The following is a 27,892-nucleotide window of genomic DNA, read 5'->3' as shown; positions in this document are numbered from 1 at the left end:
GCATCCACCCACACATCTGCTCATGGACCCAGAGGCTCAATTAAGTCAGTTTTAATTGCTAAGCCATTAACTAGGTTCAGTTCCTATTAGAGGTACCTTGTAGGTTTATCTGTTTCCAGTTTAGCCATAGCCATGCTCAGGCCTGGCCAAGTAACTGACCCAGATCCTGACCACAATGTTAAAACATACCCTAAAGTGAAACCTCAGCGTGATTCTCCTTGATCTGTTCCCACCACCTGTTTACCTGCTCACTATGTCACCTCTGCTACCTAGGTTTTTCTGAAGTCAGACAACTGTATGTGTCTTTTGACCGTCAAGAGGCTCTGTAACTGGAGCGTTCCCAATAAAACTGGCATCCTAGCCTATCGCACACACCATGAGCTGTGAAATAACACACTTGTAAGCATGTTTAATGCCTCAGTGTGGCTCTACCTTAAACCAAATGCAGCTGAGTCCCAAAGAACTTGCTGAATGGCTGGAACTTGAAATCAGTGGGGGGGGAGGGGAAACCTGCTCATTTCCATCTGTGCCTATCTAAAGGCTACACTACGAATCAAGCTCCTGGCAAACATGCTCCACTGAGCAGTGTGAAGCATAGAAAGAAGGAAGCTGGCACATCTCTGCTTAATCATATCAAACTCCACTGAAGCCAACAGGTTAACGGAAAAGACAACTTGACTAAGGGATTTATTTTTTTTCTCCTTCTTTCAAACTCTTCAAATGAAACCTAATTACAAGGAAGCAATTGTCCTGTCCTTTCTGGGGAAACAATCCTGACACCTGTCTTACACCTACAATACTTCACACACAAAAATGTCAACCAGACACTCCTTTTTTGCTAATTTTACCCATGGTTTTCTGTTTTTATCTTTTTTTTTAATGTAGTTTGAAACATGTTTGCAGCAACTAATCAGCAGTGGTAAGCAAAGGCCACCTGGCAATGTGCAGAGAAACTAGTGGGAAAATAAAGCTTGCCTTAGTGTTTCAAATGCTACAGTGCAGTAGTTAATACTGTAATTTTACCAGGTATTATTAAAATCTTTCATCAGAAAGACCTGATAAAAACTAACTCCACCACCACTGCCTTCTGTTCTGCACAGTGATAAAAATATGACTTCCCCCTTTTAGCATTTAAATCTTGCACAAGTTTTGCTGGCCAGATTAATTCCTACAAGATATTGAGTTCTCTCCCCTTCCTGTTAACTGCATGACTTCTGTTCAGAGCTCCAGAGTGATAAGAAAAGAGAAATATTTCCAAGGTGTCTGAGACAGTGAAGTAATTCATAGCTTGTTCAGAGAAGGCAATCAGAGACACCTTGCACTTTCTTTGAAACACTGGTTCCAAAGTCACATCACGAAATGTCCAGAAGTGAAAGGCGCAGTGTGTCAGCAACTTGTCATTATAGGTAACTCAATAAAATCTATTTTACTACAGTGCAATGGCCACAATGTTTACAAAAATATTCTTGTGAACCAGCAGGCTTGATACGGTGATAATTACCTATTGAAATTTTAGCACAGAGTTTAGTACCTCAAAAAATATGATATAGCTAATTGATTTATCCAAGTAAGATTAGGCAGATAGAACAAACAGATACAGTTAGTTCACTGATTTCTAAACTTGTGTGCTTCAGGCCAGTGAGGAAATGTCACCACACCACCATAGTGTGTCTGACTTTGGAAAAAAACAGGCCTTCTGAATTGCCCCAGCTTCTTGTGGGGTGGACCTGTAAACTCCCATTTCTTCTCCATGCTCAAGTGTTCAAGAGTACGCTGACTGGAGCTTTGAAAAACCTGATCTAGTAGAAGATGTCTTTGACAATGACAGTGGTTTTTAAACTGCATGATCTTTACAGATTCTTACCATCCCAAATGACTCCATGCCTCCATGACTCTGTGATTCTAGTTGCTCTCTAACTATGCTACAAACTGAAACAGCAGCGTGGCAGCATACTCCCTCTGGCCCACCCCAAAACTGACATTTGACCCCTAACCCTGCTAAGGTGATAACCACCAGTGGCAGCTGTGATGCTCTGGTCTGGTTGTGATAGCTGAACCAGGCTCGAGGTAGATTCAGCGGAGATAGCACCAACCCAATGTGGCTAGTATGCAAATATGATCAGTAGTCAATCATCTTACTCCAAAAACAGCTGACAGCCCAGAGCCTGTGGAGCTTGCATTGCAGTAGGCTGCAGGCTGGATCTGTCCTCTGAGCAAGGTTATCCTCTCCACATTATTCCCTGAGATCAAGAGATTCCTTACCTGCTACAGATAAGTGGTATGGGACTAATAGCTAGCTTCTTGAAATGTTACTTCTTGCAAGACTGAAAGACTTCTTATCTGCAAATAGCTTGATAACTTGCTATATGGTATTGAGTATATAAAGGATTGACTGCACATACAATCCTTTAGACATAAACCATAGGACAAGGGGTTTATTCTGAACATGACTCAATGGGAGGATCTCCCTAACAGCTGTGTCTGACTCTGTTCTCTATTCAGTACATAACCAAGTGACCTTGCCATCACAAATTTTGTTAAGTCATGTAAGCTTTGTTAAATCACAACTTAATAGCAATATTAAGTTGATGCTTCTCTTTTGCGAGTGAAGCGTATAATCTCCTCCTCAACAGGCAGCTTGTTCTTTAGCTTCTTATTCCAGCCTGAGCAAAGAAGCAGCGATAATAGTCTATAGCAGAGACACTGAACTCACTGTATATTTCTGCATACCTTCATAAGCAAAACTCTTCATTCAATCCATCTAGCATTTTCTGAGCCCTTGCAAGAGAGTAACGCTGCAACACTTTCTCTAGCAACCACGGAATTTGGAGATTTGCATTTCATTTTACCAGATCAGCTGACCATATATATGTACAGCACACCACACCAAAGCATATCTGAACTTCATTTTTCATGCTTTGTTGGAGCAGGTATCATCATAATAAACATCCACCATGATCAAGACATAGCCTGCTAGGTTTACTACTCTGCAAAGTCTAATCAGGAGAGACAGACTGAAACAGAACAGTGATTTGAGCTCTTGCTGCTGCTCTTATTTCATTCCATTTTATTTCATTTCAGGAACCTCCTTTATAATGATACCCAAATTACAGCTGTCCTTCAGTGCAGAGAAATACTTCTCCAGCAAATAGTAACAGAGGAATTTAAGAGAATTAGCTTCATAGGGAATTTGCCGTGTTCAGTTGCCTTTATATTCTTGTGAAAAAAAAATCAGCAGCTGCTGAGATTAAGCATCTAGTCCAAGCCAGAGGAGTATCCAAAAAGAAGCAGCTTACAGTAAGTTGCTCTGACATGTGCTCCAAAAGGCCCTGAATTCAGAAGACAGAAGTTCAGCCCTTCACTCAATAATCACAATGAGATCATCTTTCTCTCAATAAAACTCAACTCCCAAATAGGTACATTATCTAATTCACCAGTGACTATTTTAGCATCAAGAAATAGAGCACAAGATATGTAGTACATATCTTTGTATATGTAGTACAAGCCATGCATATACATGTATTTTTAGTGTAAACATTTATAATATATGTGTGCATGAGGGGTTTTTCTCCATGTGAAAAATACTGTTTAGGGCCCAAGTCAGGGGCTGTACAAAAGCAAGTACCAGGAATTAGCTTTGGGTAATAAAGTGGTGCCACCACAGCTCCTGGCTTGGTGCTGAATTCTGTGTGGAGAAGGCCTCTTTTTAAAGCATAATTTCAAAACACATTACATCATTAGACCATGAATTACAAACACCACAATGCAAATAGTCCAAAGATTGAGTAAGGAGAACATCTGTTCTCCAGCATGCAACTACAGCTCCTGGAGCTGCAGTCTGGAAGTATGTCTAATATTTCATTGCAGAGGGCCTTCTTTCTCTGAACACTGAACAATATGGGACTTTGGAGCATAAATTAAAGCTGGCATTAAGAAACATTTGTGGAAGCAAACCTAGAAGGGGTTTTCACATTTTTCCAAGGCAGGTGCCTCAAATATTTTGCAGCAAGACTGCATCCTAAGAGCCCCAGTCGCTGCTTGTTTTAGGTACACAGAGCTGCTGTCTAATTTAACAACAATTCTTGAGTTTACAACAATCACAACAGTTAAGGGAATTTGCAAGCTATAACTAGTCAGGGCCAAATTCACACCCAGAATGTTGTGACCATACGAGGGCAGGCTAAAATTTACTCACCTGGTTTTCAAAATTGAGCATTTTGCAGATGCTGCCCCAGATCTTTATTTCTGCACTCCTTTTGTTAATAATTAGACTGATCTTGGGACTTCTAGTGGAGTTCTGTCAAATGGTTCAGGAAACTCTGCATAGAAGTCTAGAAGTACTTTGTTAAAAAGCATCAAATGCATCACTGTTCCCAGACAGAAAGTTTTTAGGATTGTTTGGTGGATAGGAGTAGGGAGTGAAAGAACACAAATCATTGCATCTCAATTTTTCTGCATAATTTGCATGTACTATATATTCAGCAGAGACATTTTTATGGCCTGGAAAGTCTCTCTCTTCCTCAGTTCCAATCACAAACAAGAAATGTCAGAAAACACTAAAAACACCATCAAAATATCTCATTATTAACCAACTGAACTCACATTACAGTCATTTTTCTGTAACAGAACCAATCTCACACATATGTGCCCTGTGGACTATTTGTAAGTTTGCTCTAGAAAGAAAAATTGCACTGGTCCTTTTCTATTAACAACAAGAACAACTCACAGATCTAAGATCCGTTCTTGGATTTCCTTTCTTAGACAAGCAGAGTCTCATCCTCATCACGCAAGGAACAGGGAAAGCCAAGTTTTGGCACCTAGATTCACTGCTGACATTTTCACTTGGTTGTAACATTAAGAAAAATTCCAACCACAGACTGGCAGGTGCCACCAATGCTGATGAGTCACCACCCTCAGAAAAGACAGCCTAAGTCAGGCTGAAGAGCTTGCATGGGATTCCATTACTGCTTTCCAGAAGTCAGCTCTTATGGAGTGGACACATTTCTTCCTGGAGACCCAAGGTCAAGAATTGGAAGAAGGTGATAACACAAAGCTGCCTTATAGCAAGCTATTCACTCCCACCCTTCCACTCAATTTGGACCAATGTTATACCTATGTCAAGTTATATTAGAGGAGTCTTACAAGCAAATTATGTAAATAAAAAAATCCAGTATTTAAATATGTCTTCTTCTTCACTTGCTGGTTGGAAATTTATTCTCCTATATTTAAGAAATAGTCTTTCATTCTCTCATGGAAAGACAGATTGGTTACGTATATGTTCTGAATTCTGCATCACTTTGAAAGAAAAGAAAAAAAAACCCTCTCTCTTGTAGATCCTATGAAATATTTGCAATTTTTCTTCTCCTTCAAAAAAAATCTTTACAAAAATTTCCTTTGTTTAAATTTTAATTGTTTCCACATTACCATCTTGCCTACAGTTGCTCTGAATGATAAAAGGCATACAGAAAGTTCCATGTATGCATTATACATTAATTCCCAACAGGAGATCTATTCTTTCATCATGTTAATGCTAAAATGAATTATTCAATTAATTCAAACATCTCTCTGAGCTTCATTCCCCAAATCCTATTTTGTAATATCAAGAGTCAAACCATCAATTGATTGGAGGCCTGTCTTTGGCAGTCAGTAGAGTTGTGTGTACACTGTCTAATGGTATTTGTTAAGCATTTCTAAGTCAAGAGAGTTTCTCCATATATACAGAATGTTTGACAGAATCAAATTCTTGGAGGATAATAGGTATAGAGTGGGAAATGTGGCCAGTCACTGATGCATTCCTCTCATGAGCTGAACTGCCACTAGCACGCATCCAACACTGGCAATAAAGATGTGACTCTTCAGCAACATACCACCAGGTCTTACATTCACGAGTACGAAAGGATAACACAAGCCAAGAGTGAAAACTGAAACATACTGCTCATGCCCTCAGCTGATAATAGTCAACTTCCAAAATCTTTGGTTTTGCTTTCAAGCAAGTGTAAAAGCTCTACACAGCTCTTTGTAGGGCAGATCCCAGTCCTCAAACACACCTAGGAGAAAGAAAAGGCAGTACCAACTCCTGCCAGAGCAAGACCAGCACACCAGACTCTGCCATAGATGAAACACCAATGAAGAGGAAGAGCTTTCTCACTGACTTAACCTCCTGCCTGTTGTGGAACCTGGTTTTCAAAGTTTCTCAACTCTGGCAGCATATTGATTTGGCAGACATTTCTCAACGGTGCTGCAGTGAGCAAAGTGTAGCATTCCCTTCCAGGATTCACCCACTAATTGTCAAATGCTTCCTGCTTGTGGAGCAGCATCTCTCAGATGCATAGTACCTCCAGTACATCCCTCAGAAAGATATATCTCATGAAAAATGCTTTAATTTCATGTTGTTTACTATGAATAGATTTTAATAGACAGCAGTAATGTTCTGATCCTCTAATGTATTTGCTTTGATAAACAGACTACTAAAAACTTCTTTAAATGTTTTGTAAAGATCCCTTAAGAAAGAAATAATGTTTCAAAACTGCCATACTTCTGGTAATAGGTTTTTGTTGGTTTTGTTGTTGTTGTTCTATTCTTAAATTCTACCTGAAAAATTTGGAGATAGTTACAAAATACTCTGACAGAACAAACACAGTTATTCTACCCTTTGATCATTGACTGGAGATCAGTATTCTAGAGAGCAGTATCACAGAATCACAGATAGGATTGGAAAGGACCCTAAAGTGCACTCAGCCCCAAACCCCTGCCATGGGTTGGTTGCATCCCACCAGATCAGCCTGCCCAGGGCCACATCCAACTTGGTCTTGAGTGCCTCTAAAGATGGGGCATCTACAGCCCCCCTGGGCAGCAGTGCCAGGACCTCATCGCTCTCGGTAAAGAATCTCCTCCTAATGTCTAACCTAAATCTCCCTTCTTTCAGGTTAAAGCCATTCCCCCTTGTCCTGTCACTATCAGACTTTGTAAAAAGCTGGTCTGCACCTTTTCTATGAGCCCTCCTTACGCACTGAAAGCCCACAGTAAGATCTCCCTGGAGGTTATCTCTTCTAAAAAGCCTGTAGCCCTCAATTGCAGTGTTCCGGTTGTTTGATGTACTCCAACGCATTTCTATGATAGCAATTAAGTCAAAGTTTTCTAATTGCATCATGGTTTCCAACTCATCCTGCTTATTACCCATGCTGTGTGCATTGGTGTAGAGGCATTTCAGCTGAGCTAGCAGTCATGTTACCCTTCTAGAGGATACTCCCTAATTCCTCTGGGACAAATCAGAGGTTTTTCCCTGCTGCTTCCCAAAATGTCAGTGCTCACTGGCTCCTTTTCTGTCACACAGAAGTACATCCCCTTCCCTGTCTAATCTAGTTCAAAGCTCTGCCAATCAGTTCAGACAGCATGCTGTTCAGCACACTCTTGACACACTAAGTCAGTTGCGTCCCATCTGACATTCCCTGCAGATTCTGCAGCTTCCTTCAACCGAAGGTCTGTCTTTCCTACCATATCACTGCATTCTTGTCTTCAAATAATACCAAGGAATTCATGACTTTGTTGTCTCCAAAGACCTTTATGTGGGAAGCACAGATGCATGACATAGACAAAATGCAAGGAAGTAATAGCAAAACAACAAAGTCTGTAGATTCTTTCATAACATACTCTCCAGAGAAATCATCCTTTGAGTGTGTATTAGCCACTAGTCATTAATTTCCTTATTCTAAAAAGTTATTATCAAATCAGGCAGTAGATAAAACAAGTTAGGAAACACCCTACGAATAGCCTATAATCAAAGCAAACAGCTCATGAACAACCAGCTTAGTTGTAAAATCATCCCTTAACGTCTTTGAAAACAGCTAGATGTTTTGCCCTGATGCAAAGTCTCAAACAGATATTCAGCTTCCCCTGGTTAATCTCCTAGGTTTAGGATGAATTCAGGGGCAGCTCACTGGGACAGTCCCTGGGCATGGTAGGGCTGCCAGACTCAATCTCTGGATGAGGCAACATATCTTTCCCAGTACCTGCATGAGCACAAAAGCTCCACTTTGATGGCATGCTGATGTCCCTGAAAACCATACTGATCCAAACACTTCAGTTTCCTGATTGGCAACCTTGCTGCCTAAACTCTGGCGTCTTGAAACAGGACTCAGAACAAAAGCACTATTTCAGGGCTGTTCCAAGTATGGCAGTGAATCCTATACATCAAGCTTCTTGTTTCCCAAAGAACAGCCATCCTTCTCCCTCCTTGTCCCACTATTCTATTTGTCTCACTTTTTCTACCACAAAGGTTACTGGAATCCCACTTTTGTGTTTGTTTTGCATGGTTCTTCCTATGTCTTCTCTCATTTAGGCAGTGTTCTCCATCCAGCTGAGGCAGGGACAAGAAACTGCTTTGTACACAGTGGCCCAGGAGGCCTTCCTAGCTGTTAGGATAGAAGGCTCAACCAGCACCGATGGTGGAAAAAGGACTGTTGGAGACAGAGCCTAGTTTTAGGGACATCAGCATGGATGGTAATGCTCTCAAGCCCTTAAGTGTCCCCTTGACCACACATATGCCCCCGATACTTCTGTCTGCTCCTCCCAGCCCTTCGGCAGGTTTATTACACCGACTTTGTTATAGTAAACACCTGGGGCCCATGAATTAGCAACAGCACTCCATGAGTACACATGTGGAAAAATAACAGTCCCTGCCGCAGCTCCTTCTCCAGGAGAGCTGTTTTCCTTCCCACCATGCCATTGGGCTTGGAGGAATAGAATAGCTGCACAACATCGGGGTGAGGAAGAAGCAAAGAACGCATTTGTCAGGCACTTTCCTGCTAGAGCAGGCATGTGGACAGGACTCAGGTTTGTCAAGTCCATAGCATGCCCTTTCTCCCGTGCTTGTTCATTCTTGCACAGTCAAAAGCTGACAGTAGGAATTTGCCAGGCCCTTTGCTATTGCCTTAGAGATAAAACTCTTGCAATTCTCCCAGAGGGAAACAGGTTTAGTTAGACTTCCTGTGAGAGCAAAAATGGTTTGGATGCACCTTGTGCTGCAGTGTACATCCTTCCCTGATGCAGACCCAGCCACTGCACTCCATCAGCAACATTTATCCTCACTGACTCTTGAATGATCAGTGAGATGTCCTTCCTGTGCATGCACACACACATACACATCACAGATAAAAAAGCAAAGCCCTGACAGGATAAAGAATTTATTTGTGGGCTTACACACAGTCCAGGAGCTGAATGCAGGCTTGTGTGTCACAGCCACATGATCCTTTTTTATGCTCAACACATACATTTAGAAAACACACTGTGTTTTAGTGCCATCCTATGGACATTCATCTCTCTTTTCTATCTAGGTAACTGAACACCGCTCTATCCCAGGGCACCTTTAGAACAGATAAAAAAGCTCACTGCACCAGGCAACTTATTTGTGCCTTGTCCTCCCTTCCTGGCATCACCTTTAATAAGGTAGAGCTGATGCTATTACCATACACAGCCAGAATGAAGGCTGGCTTAAGCACTCAGCCCTGAATGGTGGAAAACAAATAAGCAAGAAAACATCTCTATGACATACCCTATCACAACTCTCCAGCTACAATACAACCTAATTCTTTCTCTGAAATATTTTGCCTACAGCACTCTCAATCTTCCAACCAACCTTACTAAACATAATAAACATCTGGCTCCTTCTGAAGCATATGTTGGAAAGATGGAACACTGGGATATATTGTTTCTTAGAAAGGCCAGAGAGGGTTTTGTGACCAGTGAAGTGATAAAATGACATTTGCACTTCAAGTGGCAAACAGACTTTAAGTCTGCATTACTAAAGCTCTGTGCTTTTCTTGGGCAGTAAGTGAATTTAAGGTAAAGAGTGCCCTCTGGAGCAGCTCTGGGGAAAGACCAAACCTGCCAGGTACACCCGTGTAGAAAAATCAACATAATTCCTACTACAGTCGAGGAGACAAGCTGCTATTTTTATTGTCATTTTTACATCTGTTTTTGCCTCAGACTGATTAAATCAGAAGCAAAATTATCCTCTGGTGGTGATGTCAAGTACTTAGCAGCCTTCCATCTCCCCTCTAGCCATATTTTCAGTGTGGATTTCACCCAGACCATTCAACTGTCAAGCTGAAATTTCTCAATCCTCCTCCCACTCCAAGAAAGAAGTAGTTCAGTGCCAGTAAAATAAATAAACAAATAGAATAACATTATCAGTTTAGTTAAGTTTGAAAATTCAAGTCTCAAAGATTTGTAATGTTTTTGTTTCAACTACCCTAAGAAGACTGTACTGCCATTATTCTGCTTCCAAAAGAGTACGTGCATTTTAACATAGAAGCTTTAGTGTCAGACCTTGTAAAGTTTCACTTACAGAATTCATGAGCAATATGTATTGAGGTGTGACTGTACATTTCTGCATTACATAGCTTATTCCCTGGGCTACAACACTTCAGCTTCAAGTAGAGGGAGTCAGATCAGGGAATTCATTCTACTTTAAAGAAAATATAAACTTTGCAACATTTTTTAAGACATATTGATTTGTTCATCCACATTGGAGGTTTTGTCTGTTTTAACTTGTTGCGTGGGGCCAAGAAAGGACAAGCAGAGAAGGGGAAGGCTACCAGTGAAGGCCGCTGGCAACTCCCCATTTGGTTCACTCTTGGGCACTGCCTTTATCTTGGTGCTAAACACCAACATATGAAGTCAGGTATCTCAGACATCAGAAAGGCACAGCTGCAATTGCAAAGAGGCAGCAGGAGCTCAAACGGACAATCTGATGTCAGGACCTGGGAGAGTGCCTTGATTAGCCTCCCGGGCCACCATCCACCTCCTGCCCATAATCCTATGAGCCCCACAGACCTGAACTTTCACTCCTTCTTCGAGCAGCGCTGTTGGAAGGTGTATCTTCAGACGTGTTTCAGCTGAGCCCAGGGGAGACACGGATATCACTGATCTGGCCTCTGAACAACAGGTACACTTCTGGACTTGACCCATCACTGCAGGCTTGCCTGAAGATCTCTGTACTGTGTCTGACCTGAGTTACTATCACTGGCCCCAGTCCTACTCACAGACACACATCTTGACCTGCTTATTATCTCAGAGTTGTATGACAGCCTGGATGCTCAGATGATAACGGCAGGGTAGAAAATGGCTGGACAAGGGGAAATGGTTGTAAGTTGAAGGAGGGAAGACTGAGGTTGGATATCAGGGAAGTTCTTTATCAAGAGAGTGATGAGGTCCTGGAACAGGCTGCCCAGAGAGAGGAACAGGATGCCCAGTCTGTGGAGGTGTTCAAGGCCAGGTTGGAAGAGGCCCTAGGCAGCCCGGTCTACTATTAGATATGGAGGTTGGTGGCCCTACCTGCGGCAGGGGGGTTGGAGCTTCATGATCCTTCGAGGTCCCTCCCAACCCAAGCCATTCTATGATTCTATGATTCTATGATGTAGGCCTGCTCACTTTGCTTGGTCACTGTAAGCTGATGAGGTCCCTGCCCTGCCAATCATCACCTATGGCTTCTTGCTATTTCTCCTTTACAGAGCATCCAGCATCCTCGACAGCTGAGAAAAGTTTACAACATATTTTGTGCAGCAAGATCTGGTATTTTCTTGGATGATGGTAGGAAACCAGACTATGATAGCGGAGTCTGAAATTAAGTACAGTAGGCAGGAAAATCAGACATGACTCCTTTTTTAAATAAAAATTCACATTTATGCAGTGCTTCTGAATGAGTGACGAAGACATACAGCATAGGTCACCTCATGGGGATCTGATGAAGAGAAAGCTGATGTTTCCTGTTTGCTGTGCTACGTGCATACAATGCTAGCAGCACTGCATCTGGCCATTCCTTTCCTGTTTCTTCAAATCTTAGCATAATTCCTTGTCAGGCCAGACTTTATTCTTTCTACTGCACTGCTGGATTGAGGATGGTAGGCACAATGCAGGTGCTGCTTAACATTTAAAGCTTTGCAAATATCTTCAATCACTTGTCTTGTTAAATGAGTGCCTCATGCACTACCTATTGTAAGAGGAATGTCAAATCAGCATACCAAGTCTCTTTTGAAGTTTCTTGGCTACTGTAATGGCATAAGCATGATTGCAGGAATAAGCTTCAGCCCTTTCTGCAAACATGTCAACAGTTACAAGTACATAGGCACTGGGATGAAATCTGTCTGTAGATTAGTAAAAGGTCCACAGGGTTTGGGATGTGCTGCAGAACTGCTTTAAATATGATGGCCAATGTTACAGGTCAGGCATATGGGATAGGTTCTGCAGAAGTGATGTGTGTCACAGAAAATTTCGGAAGATCTCACTGTCATTACAGCAATCATCCCCTCTTTGCCAGTGTGTTCCAAGGAGTGTGACAGAAGAGCAAGCTAGGGTAAAACAGTGAGGTGCTGCCAGGAAGACATCCAGAGCTGAGTGTTAATAGGCAAACACTGCAGAGCCAGAAGTCCTTCTCAGGTCCAAGTGCATTGTGCTACAATAATGAAAATTCTGAAAGAGAACGTGACGCAGATTGAGAGAGACAGTTAAAAATCTAGAGAGGGACGGGTGTCAATGAAGGGTGAAACTCCCAGAGATGAAAGAGAGAAATGAATTCATCCTGCCATGTCTCTGGCATATCATTAACATTTCATCTGAAGGACGGAGCAGTAGGACTTGAGAAAAAAGTGTGACAATCAGATATAGGACCAATTGAAACACTTAGGGGAGTTGTAACAGGATGTGGGATGGATTGTCCTGCAATGCCCACAGCATTTATAACTTCAGAACACTATATAATTTCTGGGAAGTCACAGGCACATAAAGCAGAACAAGAAATTCCAGACAGGTTACCTTTTTCCTGCAATAGAACAGTTTAGATAAGGCCTACACTTAGGGCTAGTGGTAGAGTCAATTTCCTCCTCCTGTTCACTCAAGTAACCCAGAAGATACAGGGATCAACAAGAAAAAATAACCTAAATGTGTAAGGTCATTCACAATATCCAGCTCTACTAGATCAGCAGTCTGTGTAACAGAAAGACATAAATGCTGAGGTGGATTGGCTTGTTGATAAGTTAATTTCTCCTTCAAAACTTTTAACTTCTTTATTTATTTTTTTCTGGGAGACTGTTAGGCCTCGAGTTTATGAGCCAGTGCACTGCTTAGAAGACTCATTGTACCAACACCCAAAGGGTCCTGCAACTGAGTCTTTAGTACGTTGGGTTTGTTTTGTTCTCTTTCTTTCATTTTTTAAATCAAAATTGAAAGCGTTAATCATCAATTTATTTTGTTTTTCTTTTATTTTTGTAGTGGAATCATAATGGATCTTGTAATTTCAGTTTTCTAAAAGCTTACAAGTTTTATGGGAGTAATTGCTTGTAAATAAATTGGACCTTAAGGAGAGCCTTATTTACTTTGGACTGTCCAGTCCCCATCTATATTCAGTTTCACACACACAGACACACACATACACCACAGGGTTAAGTTTCAGGGAATGCTGATTTTGAGGATATGCATACCCACCAGGGTATCAGACACATCATTTACTCACACTGAGATGGTGACCCACCTAGTGGCACCAGGCTTGTGTTTCAGTCAGATCCAGGCTCTACTCACACCAAAATAGTGACCCACCCAGAGTTGCCATACCTGCTTTTCAATAATGCCAAGGTAGCATATCCTGTGTCTACAGGGCAAGGAAGGAGACAACGCACAACAGAAGTCTGCTAACATCACAATAGCCTCTGCCTGACCTGGCCATTCTGGGAAAGGTCAGACTCTTCTGGCTAGCGTGACTCATACAAGAACTGGAGGTCTGTTGAGTCACAAAGGTTGGCATGGACTCTCTTGCTTTCTAAACTCCTTTAAGAGCCTAAGTGCAGCTAGATTCAATCTTAATCTTAGAGTTGGTCAATGGTTCATGTCTAATAGCATTCTCATATTTGCACACATATAACTAACCAGACATTTGCTAACAATTGCAGACCAAATGAAATAAGCACTTCAAATAAATTAAGACCTTATGTTCACCAAAAGGTCAAGATTTTCTACTAAATTCATCAATTAAAATTAAAATTTACTTTAGCCAGCCTTAAATTTGTGGACTGATTTGTATTTGAAGTCCAAATGGCAGCATCCAAGCACAGCAAAGAGCTTACAAACAATTCTCATCGAAGCCCCAACATAATAACAACAACAAAAAGAGAAAAGGCCCCTTCCTGTTTAGTTTGGCTCCTGAAATTCAGAAGAGATAGCTTACAGTTCTTCCTGGTTGTAACACAAAATGAACTAGGTGAATCTCAGCGCCATAATTGTTAGGGAACATCATGACACTGAGTGCAAAATAACGTCAGAACAGTTGGAGACAGAAGCTTTATGAACTGTGTTCCTCATAGAGGACACTTGGGCAGCGTTTCCCCTTTGTCCCCATGTTCTCTCCTCAGCAGTTGCAGGGACCCAAACCACATACAGTTTCAAAGAAAGAAAAGAAGCAGAACAGCAGCTTAAAATACAGCTCTGGAGCAGGTCTACAAATGTAAAATTAACATAGCACAGTTTTTCGTACTTAACATAATCTCTTCCGTATGCAGCATGTAACCTTACCTTTTACTATGTAAGAGATAAAACTTCTGAGTTACATTTTCCAATTATTACCTGTCTAGTATAGCTGCAGCAGGACCGTCTCGAGTATTTGAGTTTCACTGGGGAAACATAATTACAGTTTGAAAAAGTGTTGAATGCATTCCTATCACATCCTGACTAGTAGTTTATATGCTAAAAAGAAAAATGCTTAGGGCTCAATTCATAAGAGCTTTATGCTTCATTTACATTTTTCCATGCAGTTTATTTGGAAAAGTGGACAAATAATGTGTGCCTTTGAAGCAAAATATGAATTTTGGTGAGCCATTCAACTTCTGGCTCAATATACAGAGAGAGGCATACCTTGATCACCTTAGTTACCAAGGTAAGTATAAAAAGGCTGTCTTCAAAGTAGAATTCACTAGGCAGAAGCAAGACTCACACCACATAAAAGTCCTACTTCCAAGATACCTTATCCATAGTTACCTTGATTTCAACGTCTAAGGGCTGAAAGTTTCCAACAGCTAAAAGAATTAGGGACCTACGGATTTGAGATGTTTTCTCTACCTGGTGTCACTAAATATTTGTGAGCATTTCCTTATGAAGCAAGCCTCAGTACCATCAAGACCTCAATGAAGATAAATCTATTTTGAATGTATGAAATTTTTAAAAAATGACAGAAATTAAAAAAAAAAATGTAACATGCTCCTCCAAAGTAATGACTATCACTTTGCAAATCATACCTTCTGCAGTCCTAACTGTTATAGGTGATATGTTAGAAAAAATCCAGTATCTAACTTCTGAGACTCTCCTCAAAAAGCTCCAGTATCCAGGACTTTAAGAACAGTACTCACCACCTCAAGATTTCCAATCAAATTACAAAGGTTAATGATAAAAATGCAAGAGCTGGCAATTTGTCATTATTCTTATTGTTGTCATCATTGTTTATCTGGTAGTTGTTTGGGTTTTTTTTTAGTATTTTTATGTCTTTATCTAGCCCTCTCTGCACAATAACTATACTAAACAAAGTCAATAGCACATGGAGTTGAAGGCATCCTCAGCTTTAACAGAAGAAATATCTAGGAAAGGAACATCTAATCTATATTTTTAAAATATGTTCTCTGAAAAGCTGCTTTCTTTGATAAATTGGCACGGCTAATCAAAGCTACAATGAATAAAAAAGATTTCAATGTGCGGGTCTTGGTTAGAGGGCTGCAGGGAAAATTCAAGGCACAAACAGCCTCAGTCTTCTGTGGTTAAATTGCAGACTGAAAACTCACACTAAAGTGCCCACAAAATTAGGAAGAAAAACAAATGTTCAGATCTGCTATATTCCCATCCACAAGCATTTCTGTTCCTTCTGATGTGTGAACCTTGGCTTTTCCTGATCCTGATCTCTTCTTCTGGCTCCACTCAACATACACCATTTTTTATCCAAGTAGAAAATTCTATGAACAGTTAAAGAAAAAGAAAATCAGCCTGGCAGATGAAGTCTTTCTTCATAAATTTGTGCCCCACATCTTGAGGAAAGACAGTGTGCTTCACCTTCCACCAAAAGCAGTTATTGCCCTCAAGCAAGATGAGATGTTCCTCATGAAGGAACAGGAAGATGACACATCCCTCCAAGCGTCATTGCAGTCTCCTCTGTAAGGATCTGTATGATTATAAATACAGCATTTATTACAGAATGACGTTTGAAACTTCCCATTACAAACCCATCTTAAAGTGTTCACATCTTTACCAAATCCAGAGTATTTGGCAGGATACTTTTCAGGGTCTTTCTGAGACTGCTTAATCGGGGGAGGAAGGTGACTCATTTAGGCTGATGTCATTCAGCCTTGTCCAAATACAAGGCCAAGAAAAACAACAGTGTTTTCTCCACATCCTTTCCTCCAAGAGGCCTTTGCGTCTCTGATGTAAAGTACAGAGAACTTAGAACAATAGAGAAAAGGTGGCAAGTAAAGGAGAACATCACCCTGGGAGGGTAAATGATGACAACTACAAGGTCATTTTCAGCACAAAACAGTTGTTCTTGTTTGGACTTGTTAAAAACAGAAAGATTTCAAGATGCCCCACAAAGACAGACTCATGGTGAAGCCCAAAGTTATGCAGAACAAAAATGTAACATAGTTCATAAAAATCTATTTCTAAATAACAGTGAGGTGGTGCCTAGCTGATTCTCTGAATGCCAAACAACCCACGCCTTTCTCATACAGATATAAATAATCCCTCATCTCCAGTACAAACCATTGCTGAATTATGGGATTACCAAATCAACTTTTCCTATTTTTCAGGATCCCTTTTCCATTACCTGAACACAGCTGTGCACAAATATGCTTGCTAAAAAAATGTACTAATTTTGCAATCTTTGTTGCTGAACTTCTCTCTAGCAGTAGGAGGCAGGTGTGGGCTTATAACCAAGTCTGGCAGAATCCTAACAACATCAGTGTGAATGTCAATACTAAAATTAATAGGCTATTTTATGTGTGCATGAGCAGTTGTGAATTGGTGGGGAGGCGGGGTGTAGAAACAGAAACCCACAATAAGCAAAGTGCACTGTGAAGTCACAAGAAAAAAGATGCCAATCACTTTGTTGAAACAACAAAAACGAATCCATTTTAAAATGTACTTTCCACATGTATCACTGAAATACATGGCACTTAGCAGACTAAGATTTTTGACTGAACAGGTGATTAGCAGAAAACACAGCACATCCTCTCTCTCCTCATTTCTCTTGAGTGTTTCTTCAGTCTACTGCCTTATGAAAGTCAAAGAAAAGCAGCATCAGAGAGCTGATTTGTTTGAAGAGAAATAACTAGAAAGACAGGAGAGATTATTCAGAGAGTAATTTCACCTGGGGTAGCAAAGGGCAGAGAGGTGTTAACAATAAGTACTACACAAGGTAATTGTATCCACAGCCAAATGAAGGAAAGCCCTGCTTCATTCATTGGAGTGTCTGAATCAAAATTTTCAGGCAGTACTTTTAGCTACTGTGGCCTAACTTGCCCACTGAAATACAAAGGCAGGGGAAGATCTCAGAGCACTGGCGTTCCTCATGATGGAGTCAGTGATCTGTTAGAAAAGCTCACTGCCATAGGAAGTGAGTGAGACTTTGGAGAGACCCCTGACAAGTGCAGGGAAGATGGATAACGTTCAGTGCAAAGGAAACCTGCGGAGCTACCACAGAGAACTATCAAAGCTAAAGGAGCCTGGGAACACCAGTGCCTGCCAAACAACTTACATCAGACCACTGGGAAGTCAGCCCACTGCTCCCACACAGCAGAGATCTGCTGCTGATGAGCATGAGAGAGAAGGAGAGAGAAGGGAGGGGAAGACACAAAAGAATCAAAATATCAAACCTGATTAAGTTTCCTGTCCGGAGGCTGTGGAAATTGATAAGTATCCTTAGGAGTTGGTAAAGTGGAGGAGTGGGTTGGAGTTAAGCAAAGACAACTTGTGCTTAAGAAATTAAGTTTTATGCTCTTCATTTACAGAGTTAGCAACAACCTGAAAATCTGCTGCATAATGGGAAATGGTAGTAGCCTGGATCCCAGAGAAGTCTCAAAGTAGGAGATACCATCGTGACATTAGAGCATTTTGTTCCTCTATTAGGTTTATGTGGAGAGGTTTTGGTGGCAGGGGGCAGCAGCGTGGCCTCTGTGAGCAGAGCCCAGTACTGCCCTATGTCAGATCAGAGCCAGCTCCAGCTGCTCCATAAAGGACCCACTGCTGCCAGACTCGAGCCATGAGCAAAGCTGGGTGTGCTGTGGGAGAGCAGATTTATGGGAAAAAACTGCCGAACAAGGGTAGGAGAAGCTCTGGACACAGAGCAGAAGTCCCCTGCAGCCCAGGAGAACACCACAGTGCAGCACAGGCAGAGAGCTACTGTAAAAGAGTGGCAGAGATGAGGCATTATGGACTGACCACAGCCTCTATTCCCTGTTCCCCTGTGGCACTTTCTGGAGGAAGGAGGTAGAAGAGGGTGGGTGAGAAGAAGGTGTTCTAGTTTGCTTTTAGTTTCTCATAACTCTACCCTTTTAGCAATAGGCAATACATAATGTTACTCTCCCTACATTGCATCTGTTTGGCCCATGACAGTGGATAGTTTTCCTGTCCTTATTTCAATCCATGAGCCCATTTCCATAATATTTTCTCCCCCTCTTCCTTTGAGGAGGGGGGAGTGAAAGAGAGGTGTGGTGGAGTTCAGTTGTGAACACCAATTTCTTAGCTAAAAATACTAGTTTGGTTTTGGGGTTGGAAGAAAGCAAAGTGAAGGGTTTTGACAAGAAAAAAAAAAAAGATTTTTTTTTCAATAGAATTAGATATTTTTCTTGAACATTCCTTGGTTAAAATGATGAAGTTGAACTTTGCCTTCTCAGTTCCACCTAAGACCTGCTCTAGGTGTAGGTAAGTGCCTTTTATGATCTACTTCTTGTTTCCAGGGGTCATCTTGGCTCTCCAGCCCATCCTTCAATTGACACAAACTCCACCTTTACAAAGGTAACACATGAAAACCCACCAATAGTCTGTTTGAGCAATAATGTATCTTACAATAAGGCAACACAAGTGCCTCTATACCTTTAGATGACTCCACATCAGTGCTCCTCATTTTTATTTCTAGGTAGAACATTTAAATAATTTCCTCTTGCATTGCTCTGCTAACATCAGGAGTTGAATGAGAAAGTACTAATACTGAAAGCACAAACCATTCAGAAAAGCCACTTCCACACAGACCTGGGCTTCTGACTGTTCCTTTATCAATTCTTCTAAACTCCCTACTGCTCTTGTAGACATCTTATTTTGCAGACATACTCTCTACAAAGTACAGAGCTTGTGTCTACTTGCTTGGGAAAATATAGCCAGGAGAAATTTTGAGCAACAGTCAGAGAATAACACAAATCTTGGTGTGGCAATAAATAGTACATTATCTAGCTAGTATAATCTTTTTTCTAGATAAATAAGCATGAGCTTCACACCACTACAGAATGAGAAGTTTGCTCTTGGATACAGGTGTACACATAGAGATTTGCTGTGTTTTTGCTCTAGGTGGAGAGCATGCATTTTTTTAAGCAACTTCCCAGTTTCTGAGAGTATACAGTTTGTGTATCATACCAACAGGCTATTATCTAGCAGAAAAACAACAGCAGCAAGCCAAGCTGCCACCTAGTGGCGTTCTGCGGATGAACGGCATCCTTTATAGCTGTGTTCAACCCTCATTCCCTTGGCAATTCTGGTCCATCCTGCTCTGAACTTGATAGTGTTCCTCGTTTTCCCGGAGGAAAGTACCCTTGGCAGAAGAGCTCTCACCACAAAGCTAAGAGAATATATGATGTTGATGGCTGCAGAGCTATGGCTCTCCATCCCTTTGCAAAGCTGAGCAACTTCAAAAACCTCATTCTGTTGCAAGATGTTTGGTATTGAGAAGGTATTTTCAGGTCACTATATTCCAAGCAGGCAGAAAGGGAAGCGGAGGAAAGAAACAGAGGAGATAGAAAGATATTTTGATATTACTAAACTATGTCTCCCCTTATCTGCCTTTGGTGTATCAGATGAAAAAGCTGTCTAGAGACCAACAAACAAGCAAAGTGTGATAGATAGTGTTTCAGGGAGAAGCTTAAGAAGGTTTAATTCATTAGGGCAATATAGAATGTAATCTATTCCCATGGAAATGGGACAAAAGATATCTCCTACAGAATAATCACCTAGCAGAAGATTTTGCACCATCTTGTAGAATTTTATGATCTTCTGTTGAAATCCATGAGATGAATTCAAGCAACTGAGACAGGTTATTGCATGCCCTTTTATAGAGGCCCTGTACATTGATGCAGGACCAAAAAGTGAGTAGAAAGCAGCAACAGTAATTGAAAGACACTGAACAAATATGAATTAGCCACTAAAAGCTACAACGTATCAATGAAACTACTACTACATCAGTGTTTCCTCTCAGAGGTGGACACAACGACACCGAGGAAGAATGAAGAAAAATGGTTGGATTGTGACATGAAGTCCAAGCATGTCCATGACAAACACTTTTTGATCTGGGAGCTCAAAAATGAGAGAAGTGAGCAGCAGGCAGACTGCCAAGGCTTTGGGAAGGCAATGATGGATTAAAGGGGGCAAATGACTGCATGTGGCCTCTCAACTTCTCCCAAAATGTTTCCTGTATGGGGATATATTCTCTGCTGTTAATGATATTGGTACTTAGTAGCTGCTTTATGGGTAAGCCAAAGATTCCATATGCATATATGGAAACAGAAATTACAATCGTGACCTTTCATTAATTTAATCATTTGTTAACGAGTCAGGGGAAATAGCAGAAAGACAAAATATAAGAGCAACTTGAGTGACTTTAAATGTCACTTTGGTCTTTTGGAGGATATTTTAATGCAGTAATTATTTCTCATCTGACTTTGATGTTCCCCTAGGAATAATGCAAAAGCCTGCAAAGATTGCCTCAGTTTTCTGACTTATCATGCCAAATTGATAAGCTTCAACTTTGTCATGTTGTAATGTTGAATTTAGCCTGCTTTGTTGCCTACCTCTCTCTGATTTTTATGGAAAAGTTTTCTCAGAAAACTTCTCTAAGAATGTATGCTGTCATGCTAAGTACTGAGAAAACTCAGCACTACAGAGGGGGAAAGCACTTAAAACATTGAGTCTCTCTCTCTCCCCTAAATCTCTATGCACTGTCATCATCCAAGCACAAACTCCCTACAGCATGTTTGGCATTGTATAGTAGTACTGCTCCTCTGCTATGGAGTACTATAGTACATGTACTCTGTAAAGAAAGCAAAGATATACCAGTAATGACAATAAAAACATCAACTGTAGCAGTGCACAAATGTTCAAAAAGGACAAATAGCTTATTTTGGACCTAGATAGAACAGGCCCCTTGTCACTGCAGCACCAGGAATGAGTGTGAATGCCCCCAGCCTGCTCAGCACAAAGCTCACATGCCTGCCTCATATCACCTGACCACAGCCCTGTGCTAAGACAATGGCAGCAGAGTCCCCTTCAAACCAGGGCTGCCAAGGCTGCTGTGGGGACTATCATTATTTTATATAATATAAAAAGCTGCTGGAGAGCTTTAAACCTGTGTCAGCAAAAATCTAAACGTATCTTGGCTGTAAAACCTGAAGTCACTAATTTAATGAAGATAGAATTGGCACAAAAGCACATTCTCTGACTGAGACTGGATCTGCCATGCAAAATATCATGTCATGTTACTATAGAGAATTTTCATAATGTAAATAATTAAGGGGATGGAAGCACCTACTATTTGTTTTTAGATATCTGATTTGACCCAAAGAAAGTACTATATGGCAAAAATAAAGAAATGCAAATGTGGTTAAAAGGTAACCATTTGATCAATTAATGTAAATAACCTCCAGCTGTTGAAATGCTCAGTGTTTTATCTAGTAGAATAATCTCACCCACACACATTGACTTAATGGTACTTATAGCCAAATCCTTTTTCCTTTGACAATGCCACAAAACAACCAAAGCGCCTTGTAAACCAGATATTTTCCTAAAAAGAGAATCTTTGTGCACATGCTCAAACCTCTCCTGTGGATATCATGGTCTAAATGACAGTGCTTACTCATTTGAATATTGTTCTCTTGCTCAGCATCAACATATGTACAGCAATACTCACTCTTAGGGAGGATAATGGCATCTTTGAAGATTTTACTTTAGTGGTTATACTTCTTTATTAACAGATCCAAATTTTATCTTCCTTAGCTATGAGGTTCATCATATGAATATTAATATACAACCCAAAGGGCTCTGTCTCATGAATATGAATAAAAGGGAAGACTTAAAAAAAAAAAAAATAGAAAACCATTTTAGGAGAATTGTTTTTCAGAGGGACATGGGTTCTAAATTAATCAGCATCTGATGAACACATATAACATTAGCACTGTAGGCAAAAGCTTGTTTAATAAAGTAATTTCAGTTGTGCCAGAAATTGAGCCAGGAAATGCCAACTGTGTATAGTTTATATTGCTGGAAATATGCAGCTGGACCCAGTAGGTAAGAAAGTAAAGCACACCTCCAGGAAAACTTAGATCCCATCATTACTATTCCTACCAAAGAGAAGGTTTGAACAAGTAACTTTTATGGGCACCCAGTGGGTCATCTAGAAGAACATGGTACTTTCCAGGCAATACAATTTGATTCTCTACATTGTGTTCAAGAGCAAAGTTATTTGCCCTTGCTTCTCATCACCCACATTTCAAACTCATTCATAACCCCACACCCACATTTCAAGCTCATTCATAACCCCATAGTCAAGGTGATTTTGAAAACTGGCTCAAAAATACTTCAAACTGCTGACTTTTGAAACACATGTGAATGCAACTTATAGTGAATTCACCACCTCTTTGGTACAGCCTCTTAGTAAATCCCTTAACAGAGCTGCAGGCAAGACCTGAATAAAATGTCTGGTCACCAAAAAAAAAAAATAATTAAAAAATAATAATAAAAATAATAATAAATAGATTAAAAATCTGTTTTTTTGTCAGAGTAACTCAATTGTATTTCATGTGTGGATGGAGCAAAACTGAACAGGCAGGAGGAAGAGAAAGAGCTGGGATATAAGAGAAGGTTTGTTTTGCCCTCTGTACGACTAATAGTGCCGGGAGCGTCCCCAGTACAGTGCCTAGAAAAGAAACACTGGACTGACACAGAGCTCAAGCCCTGAAGCTCTGGAAGGAGCTGGAGGATTCTGGGAACTTTGTGAGCTCTCCATGACCTCAGGATTTAACTCATATTTCATTTTGCTCAAACACTTTTCTTCAAAGCATCCTTTCTTGTTAGCACTAAGTGTTACAAAGTCTGCTAACTTGAGATTATCCACATCTCAATTGGGTTTACAACCATTTTGCAATGGCTTTACTCTGCTTCACACAATTCCTCAATCTTCCCATCGTGCAAATGAGTTTCATGATCTTCTTAGCATCTGGTAGGCATTTTTTTTTCCTATACAAAACACCCATAAATGAACTTACCCAACTATTCTACACTTATAAATAGGTTTTGCAATATGATCTTGCATTAGTCACATTTTTTGTCTCCCTCTTTAGTTCTCATTTACCTGCAGGCTCCTGCAGCAACGAGATCCACAGCTTAGAGAATCTGACTTCACTCAAAGATATCCCAAAGAGCACATGCCTTGCCTGTCAGGAAGAGAAAGATCTGTTTAAGGTGTCTGTGACACAAATCTGAACAGCCCTCCAATGGTGGAAAGCCTACATCCCTTGCATGCAATTTAGCCCTGTTTCTCCCTCCTGCTGTACTGGCAAAATAAGCCTTTCCAGCTGGAGCTGGTTCTGCTCCGACATGGAAGTGAAGCTCCGCAGAACCCGCAGGAGCGCACTGAAGAGACGGCAGCCCCAGAGCTGAGGTGCAGCGCGCCATGCCGACGCCTGGGGGCCCCAGGACACGCTGGTAGAGCCACGCGCACCTCCGGCAGCTGCAGTACCGCCTTTCAGTCAGCGGGCGGCAGGAGCGGGCCCTCAGGGCTCCGACCGGACGCCCCTTGGAAAACCTCAAAAACGCGTATAAATCCGCTCGCCCCCGCTCTGACACAGTTGCCGCAGCTGTAGGAAAGACTGTGCTTCGCACTCTGCCCCTAGAAGTGCCGGCCGTACCCTGAACAATGACACTCCCCTGCGCGCCATGCCGCCCAACATGGCCGACGGGCACTGCGCCTGCCCCAGGCCCACCGCTCCCAGCATCCCGCGTGGCGCGGCGCGGAGCTCCGTGGCGCCCTGCCCTGCGCGCCGCCACCGCCTTTCCTTCCGCTTCCGGGCCGCGGCGCTCTCACATCGCGCAAGAGCGACTGAACGCTGCGGCGCGCGGGGAAGGGGAGAGCGGAGCCGGGCACGCAGCGCCCAACACGGGTAGAAAACCGAGGCTGTCGGGCTCCACGGATCCACGACGGAGGACTTCTGTTTAGCAGGGTTTCACCGTCTCTCCCATTGTGGTGTTCAGTCAGGGCTGCATCCAAGCAAGGGCTGATTTTAAACGCGGTAGGCTGCAGAATGGACGTGGATGTGCTGACCTCCTTGCAGTGAGCGTTCCCGTTGGGTGGAGGCAGAATCGGGCAAGCTCTGTCGCCTGTCGGCATAGGAGAGCCAAAAACTAATGAGACATTCTTCATCTTTGTTTCCATCAATATTTCGCTATCGTGTGTCCAGCTCTTCTCACAGTTGGCTTTTGAATTACAAGCCACTTCACCTTGAATATATTTCAATGGTATCACTGTAGGTCTTTAATCCTGCTCAGACGCAGCTCAGTGAGCACAGCATGACACGTCACAGTGTAACAGTAGCACTCCCACCAGCCCTTGGACAAAGCTAAGAGAAACTTCTCTCTTTGCTCTCTGAGTACTCTGCTGTTACAAAAACTAAACAGCTTTTTTTCCTTCAAACGCTGATAGTATCTTTAGTTTGCTTGTGCTGAAGAAATTAAGTGGAAAGGCAGAAACGGGATTAATTTACTGCTGAGATAAGGAGGTGGAGTTGTGATGATTTCAGCAGAGCCATGCTTTTATCAGTAGAGAATTTGGACCTGAGGTTGAACGTTCATTTCTGAAAATGACAAAACATTTCTGTCGAAGCTAGCCTAGCCGTTAGCATGTACATCTAGCTTCAGTACATTTTGTGGGGTTTATTTGCCCATGAATGAGCATTGTTACTTGGTACCTCAACTACCGTAACACCTCAGAGGCATTTATTTTGTTCTTGAAAAGCAACAGCAAGGAAAGCTCCTTCATGTTTCCATAAGGCTGCATGATGAGCTAACAGCAGTCTGTAATACATAATGATGCAGAGATCTTATTCTTGAATTCTTTTGTTACAGCTTACTACAAATTACTATAAGTAAAGCAAATACGCTTACAGTTAAACAGAAAGCCTATAATAAGTTACTGCGAGGTACTCCTAAAAGGCAAATGTATTTGCACAGTAGCAATCCATATATGTTTCTGTGTTATACTGAAAATTACCACCAGTAAAACAACAAATATGACTACCTAGATATGTGCCTTTATGTCAAGGGAGTACTAGTACAGTAATTCCAAAGGTGACCTGTGTCACTAAGCTGGGAGTCAGCCATGCATGCCTGACAAGGGTCCTGTCTTGTCTTGGAGATATCTAAAAATTCTCTGCACAGGGAGGCCCCAGAGAGAGGTCTCATTCTGGGTAGAAAGCAAGTCCTTTCTATATTACAGGTTTCATAGGACATCACTACCTGGAATTTTTAGGAATCCTGCTGCATTTCAAAGATACCAGTTGCACATTGCACATCTCAAGGATACTTCTGATTCCTCAGCCAGGCTCCCCTGTTACCAGACATCTTCTGACAGTGTTTTTTTCAGACTTTTTCTGTATTTTTCCCATTAAGACAAGATCAAATTTATGGCTGCTCCCATCAGCCCCCACTTTACAGACAAGAAACAGACATAAAACCATGACTAAGAAATATAACAAGGACTCAGCCATCGTTCTGAACTGTCTCACTGAAGGAGATCTAAGTTATACAGCATACCTCTGATAACTTAGAAAAAGAGTTCATAATTGCAACTGAACTGGCAAAACACACATCTTCAACAAAAAGAAGAGCAGTCCTCCATAAATTACCTGTATCTCAGTGGCAGACTCAGTTCTGGTTTTTCTCAGCACTGTTCCCCTTTATTCATCCAGCTTCTTATCCCTACCACACTGTCTCCAGGGATTAGCATCTAGATAACACACTAAATTGATCTGAGTTTTAAGACAATCACAAATAGCAGAAGATATTAACAGCACGCAGTCTACAAAGGCAGAATCACAGCAACAACTCTGCACCCCAGATTCCAAGTTACATCAATGGGCTCATACAGAATGTTAATGGCACAGTTGGCAAAGATCACACAGAAACACTTTCTAATTAACAAAGATTACACAGTGCTGAAGCTTTCATCCAGTGCACAAAAGCGTTCCATCTTCCTGTAGACCCATAGTCTCATCTATGATGGGTCGACATGAGGGCTCATGGAAGTGCTTTAGATCAAATTCTGTAAGCAGATGGGAGCGGAAATTAATTAAATCTGTTACAAATTATAAGACCTAATTTTGCATTTGAATTCAGTGATTTTTTAAAATTGTGTATTTATTTATTTATTAAGGACATATTCTAACTTTAATACTGTCTCAGGTTTTGTCTCACAGGAGAGGCATGGATTTATAATGCTCCATGCCTGTTATATCCTTTCTTCCTATTTGCTCTTAAGATGAAGCGGTAGCTTTCTCATAACACCAGGCTTTGTTTGTATTAACAACAACTAAGCAAAGATGAAACAGTATCAGTAGGAAATAAAATTTACTATTAGGCACAATAATGACTGGTAACATACTGGTATCTGCACAGGTCTACTTAAAAACATGAATAGTGAGGGCAAATAGTAACTACTGTCAAAAAGCACACTGTTATTCCATGCAAGTGCTAGTTAAGTCTTTATCTTGGGATTTACAAAAAGTGAAGTATGGGCTAGCAAGAAACTGTTCCTACCAATCCTGATGGCAGGCTCACCTATGGACATATACTATCAGAATGCTCTAAAGTCCATAAGGATGCTTGCCACAGACTACCTCACTTCACTGCTCTGTTTTACAAGCCACACAAGACCACTGCAGCCCATCTCTGAAGTTCAACACATGAGCCATTTCAGATCAACAGCACAGACTCTGGGAGTCATGGGCACTAGCATTCCTTCTTTATTGAATAGCTACTCCAGTTTTAGATCAGGCACAGAAAAGCTGCCAGTCTCTCAAAGCAACACCCTGATTTCATTTTGTTTAGTCATCTATTGGTAGGACCTGGGATTGCACACCACATGCAGAAAGCCAGACATCTGGTGAGCCAGGGCAGAGCAAAGGACGATTCTGTGCTGAGCCTTAAATCCCAGATGTCAATAGCAAACAGGAAAAGCAATCCAAACTGGAATAAGTAAATAGTTGTAAAGCTTTGGAGGAGTGCTGAAGTGGTGCTTCTTTACGAGTCTGCAAATGACTTTCCAGCAATAACACTGTTCATGTTCTATATTCCTGCTGATCCTTAACATTCAGTAGGAGGTGGTATCCAAGGTAACAGTAGAAAAGAACAAGAGAGGAATAAGTGCTGTGCTCAGTTAAGAGCTGTGCTTGATAATTCTAAAAAGCGATCCCAAGTCACGATCTTTCCCCCCCCTTTTGGGCTGGAGCTTGTAGGTTCACAAGAAAGGGGAAACCCTGCTCCTCACAGCTGTGGAGGGCACACAGCCAGCAGTGAGTGGTGCCAGCTCCTCCGCCCATCAGGGCTCCTATGCTCTGCCAGG

The 27,892-nt window shown here is 41.5% G+C and overlaps 1 protein-coding gene and 1 long non-coding RNA gene across 16 annotated transcripts in view; both read right to left on the bottom strand.

The window, feature by feature from the left end:
- LOC116231127 (uncharacterized) overlaps positions 1-14,040 on the bottom strand; it is a 47,835-nt gene extending 33,795 nt beyond the window's left edge. For all 8 annotated transcript variants that reach the window (XR_016466005.1, XR_016466000.1, XR_016466001.1 and 5 more), the window contains exon 1: positions 13,606-14,040. This is a non-coding gene — a long non-coding RNA (uncharacterized LOC116231127). The remainder of the gene's footprint in view (positions 1-13,605) is intronic.
- The window catches only part of LOC116231128 (uncharacterized), a 196,266-nt gene that overhangs the window by 164,592 nt on the left and 3,782 nt on the right, over positions 1-27,892 (bottom strand). For 5 of the 8 annotated variants that reach the window (XR_016465969.1, XM_090139043.1, XM_090139048.1 and 2 more), the window contains exons 2-3: positions 24,599-26,593; positions 23,630-23,711 (exon numbers count right to left, since the gene is read on the bottom strand). Coding sequence is in view for 7 of the 8 variants with exons in the window: in XM_090139043.1 (XP_089995169.1) it covers positions 23,630-23,711; positions 24,599-24,709 (193 nt within the window). In the remaining variant the exon portion in view is untranslated. Of the gene's footprint in view, positions 1-23,629; positions 23,712-24,185; positions 26,594-27,892 lie in introns of all 8 variants that reach the window. The other 3 variants (XM_090139044.1, XM_090139045.1, XM_090139046.1) reach the window with 3 other exon arrangements.

Source organism: Phasianus colchicus, chromosome 4 (assembly GCF_987193195.1).
Source record: "Phasianus colchicus chromosome 4, bPhaCol1.hap1.1, whole genome shotgun sequence".
NCBI classification, from domain to species: Eukaryota; Metazoa; Chordata; class Aves; order Galliformes; family Phasianidae; genus Phasianus; species Phasianus colchicus.
Note: the sequence above shows the minus strand (reverse complement) of the source record. Positions and strands in the feature narration are given on the sequence as shown.